Genomic DNA, 3,119 nt, shown 5'->3' with positions numbered 1-3,119 from the left:
CACCTTGGGCTGGTACCACCTTGAGCTTGGGTGATGCCATCTCAAGCTGGGGCTGATGTCACCTTGGGTTGATGCCACCTTGAGCTTGGGTGATGCCACCAGGGGCTGGTTTGATGCCGCCTCAGGTTGGGCTGGTGCCATCTCAAGCTGCTTTGATGCCACCACGGGCTGGTTTGGTCCCAGCTCAGGCCGGGCCGATGCCAGCCGGGGTTGTGGGCACCCCGTGGCCCCACAGGTGTGGGGCGGTGGGTGACGGTGGGGCGGGCGTTGCAGGTACTGCCTGATGCAGTCCATCAAGCACTGCCAGGTCCAGCGCGAGAGCCTGGTCCGGGCCGGGAAGAAGATCGCCTACCAGGGCCGGGTGAAGGACGAGCCGGCCTACTACTGCAACGAGTGCGACGTGAGTCACCGCGGGTGGCCTTGGGGTGACCTCGGGGTGGCCTCGGGGGTGGCCTTGGAAGGGTCTCGGTCACAGCCTTGGTTTGGTCTTGGCACCATCTTTGGCGTGGATTTGGTATGGCCTTGTCTTGGGGTGACCTTGCAATGGCCTTCGATGATCTTGGTCATGGTCTTGGGGTGGTCTTAGGGAGACCTTGGGGTGGCCTTGGAGTGGTCTTGGGCATGGTCTTGGGGAGACCTTGGAATGGTCTTGGGGTGACCTCGGGGTGGCCTTGGGGAGACCTTAGAATGGTGTTGGGGTGGTCTTGGTCATGGTCTTGGGATGGCCCTGGGGTGGCCTCGGGGTGGCCTTGGAAAGGTCTCGGTCACAGCCTTGGTTTGGTCTTGGCACCATCTTGGTCATGGTCTTGGGATGGTCTTGGAGTGGTCTTGGTCATGGTCTTGGGATGATCTTGGTCGTGGTCTTGGGGTGGTCTTGGGGAGACCTTGGGGTGGCCTTGGGATGATCTTGGGCATGGTCTTGGGGTGGCCTTGGGATGGTCTTGGGGAGACCTTGGGGTGGCCTTGGGATGATCTTGGGCATGGTCTTGGGGTGGCCTTGGGATGGTCTTGGGGAGACCTTGGGGTGGCCTTGGGATGGTCTTGGGCGTGGTCTTGGGGTGGCCTTGGGGAGACCTTGGGGTGGCCTTGGGATGGTCTTGGGATGGTCTTGGGGTGGCCTTGGGGAGACCTTGGAATGGTGTTGGGATGGTCTTGGTCATGGTCTTGGGATGGTCTTGGGGAGGCCTTGGGGGTGGCCTTGGGGGTGGCCTTGGAAGGGTCTCGGTCACAGCCTTGGTTTGGTCTTGGCACCATCTTGGTCATGGTCTTGGGATGGTCTTGGGGAGACCTTGGGATGGCCTTGGGATGGTCTTGGGCGTGGTCTTGGGGTGGCCTTGGGGAGACCTTGGGGTGGCCTTGGGCATGGTCTTGGGGTGGCCTTGGGGAGACCTTGGAATGGTGTTGGGATGGTCTTGGTCATGATCTTGGGATGGCCCTGGGGTGGCCTTGGGGTGACCTCGGGGTGGCCTTGGGGGTGGCCTTGGAAGGGTCTCGGTCATGGCCTCGGTTTGGTCTTGGCACCATCTTGGTCACGGTCTTGGGGTGGTCTTGGGGAGACCTTGGGGTGGCCTTGGAGTGGTCTTGGGCATGGTCTTGGGGAGACCTTGGAATGGTCTTGGGGTGACCTCGGGGTGGCCTTGGGGAGACCTTAGAATGGTGTTGGGGTGGTCTTGGTCATGGTCTTGGGATGGCCCTGGGGTGGCCTCGGGGTGGCCTTGGAAAGGTCTCGGTCACAGCCTTGGTTTGGTCTTGGCACCATCTTGGTCACGGTCTTGGGGTGGTCTTGGGGAGACCTTGGGGTGGCCTTGGAGTGGTCTTGGGCATGGTCTTGGGGAGACCTTGGAATGGTCTTGGGGTGACCTCGGGGTGGCCTTGGGGAGACCTTAGAATGGTGTTGGGGTGGTCTTGGTCATGGTCTTGGGATGGCCCTGGGGTGGCCTCGGGGTGGCCTTGGGGGTGGCCTTGGAAGGGTCTCGGTCATGGCCTCGGTTTGGTCTTGGCACCATCTTGGTCACGGTCTTGGGGTGGTCTTGGGGAGACCTTGGGGTGGCCTTGGAGTGGTCTTGGGCATGGGCTTGGGATGGTCTTGGGGTGGTCTTGGGGTGACCTTGGGCCGTGGTCTTGGGGTGGCCTTGGGGAGACCTTGGAATGGTGTTGGGGTGGTCTTGGGGTGTCCTTGGTCGTGGTCTTGGGGAGACCTTGGAAGGGCCTCGGTCACAGCCTTGGTTTGGTCTTGGCACCATCTTGGGCATGGCCTTGGGATGGTCTTGGGGTGGTCTTGGTCATGGTCTTGGGGTGTCCTTGGTCATGGCCTTAGGGTGGTCTTGGGGTAGTCATGGCCATCATCTTGGCATGGCCTTGGGGTGGTCTTGGCTGTGGTTTTGGCATGACCTTGGGGTGGTCTTGGTCATGGCCTTGGTCATGGTCTTGATATTGTCTTGGTGTGACCTTGGCGTGACCCTGGCCGTGGTCTTGGGGCCATGACCTTGCTGTGGCGTTGACCATGACCTTGGCGTGATCTTGACCATGGTCTTACCGAGGTGTTGGCCACGACCAAGACGGTGGCCAAGAAGACCTCCAAGCCCATGGGCGAAACCCTCCTGAGACCACACCGAGGGTGATGGGGATGTCACCCATCTCAGGGTGGGGGTGGGACCTTCCACGTGGTGACACCCCAGAGGCCACCACCCCCCAAAGGGTTGGCCAAGACCCTCTCGGGCCGACTCTCCTCGTGGTGGGATGAGGAAGCGAGGAGCCGCGGTGGGGTCCTGCTGGAGGTGTGGGGTGGTGACGATGCCATGGGTCACCCCACGGGTGCATGTCCTGCAGGTGGAGGTCTTCAACATCCTCTTCGTGACCAGCGAGACGGGGGGGCGCAACACCTACCTGGTGCACTGCGAGGCCTGCGCCCGGCGCCGCAGCGGGGCCCTGCACGGCGTCGTCGTCCTGGAGCAGTACAAGACCGAGGAGCTCATGCAGATCTACGACGGCTTCACCCTGGTGAGGGGACACCACGGCGTGGGGACATCGTCACGGGGTGGGGACATCGTTATGGGGTGGGGACATCGTTATGGGGAGGGGACACCATGGGGTGGGGGGAAGAACCCGTGGGGACACTC

At 62.1% G+C, this 3,119-nt stretch overlaps 1 protein-coding gene across 1 annotated transcript; it reads left to right on the top strand.

Moving 5' to 3' along the window:
* Positions 1 to 251: 251 nt before the first annotated feature.
* LOC106898245 (lysine-specific demethylase 6B-like) lies at positions 252 to 3,056 on the top strand (the record flags this gene model as incomplete). Its single annotated transcript, XM_014959382.1, has 2 exons — positions 252 to 400; positions 2,830 to 3,056. Coding segments are annotated over exons 1-2 (344 nt in total), but the record flags the coding sequence as incomplete, so codon positions are not given.
* Between the last annotated feature and the right edge of the window lie 63 nt (positions 3,057 to 3,119).

The sequence above is a fragment of the Calidris pugnax genome, unplaced genomic scaffold, assembly GCF_001431845.1.
Source record: "Calidris pugnax isolate Ruff unplaced genomic scaffold, ASM143184v1 scaffold471, whole genome shotgun sequence".
NCBI classification, from domain to species: Eukaryota; Metazoa; Chordata; class Aves; order Charadriiformes; family Scolopacidae; genus Calidris; species Calidris pugnax.
Note: the sequence above shows the minus strand (reverse complement) of the source record. Positions and strands in the feature narration are given on the sequence as shown.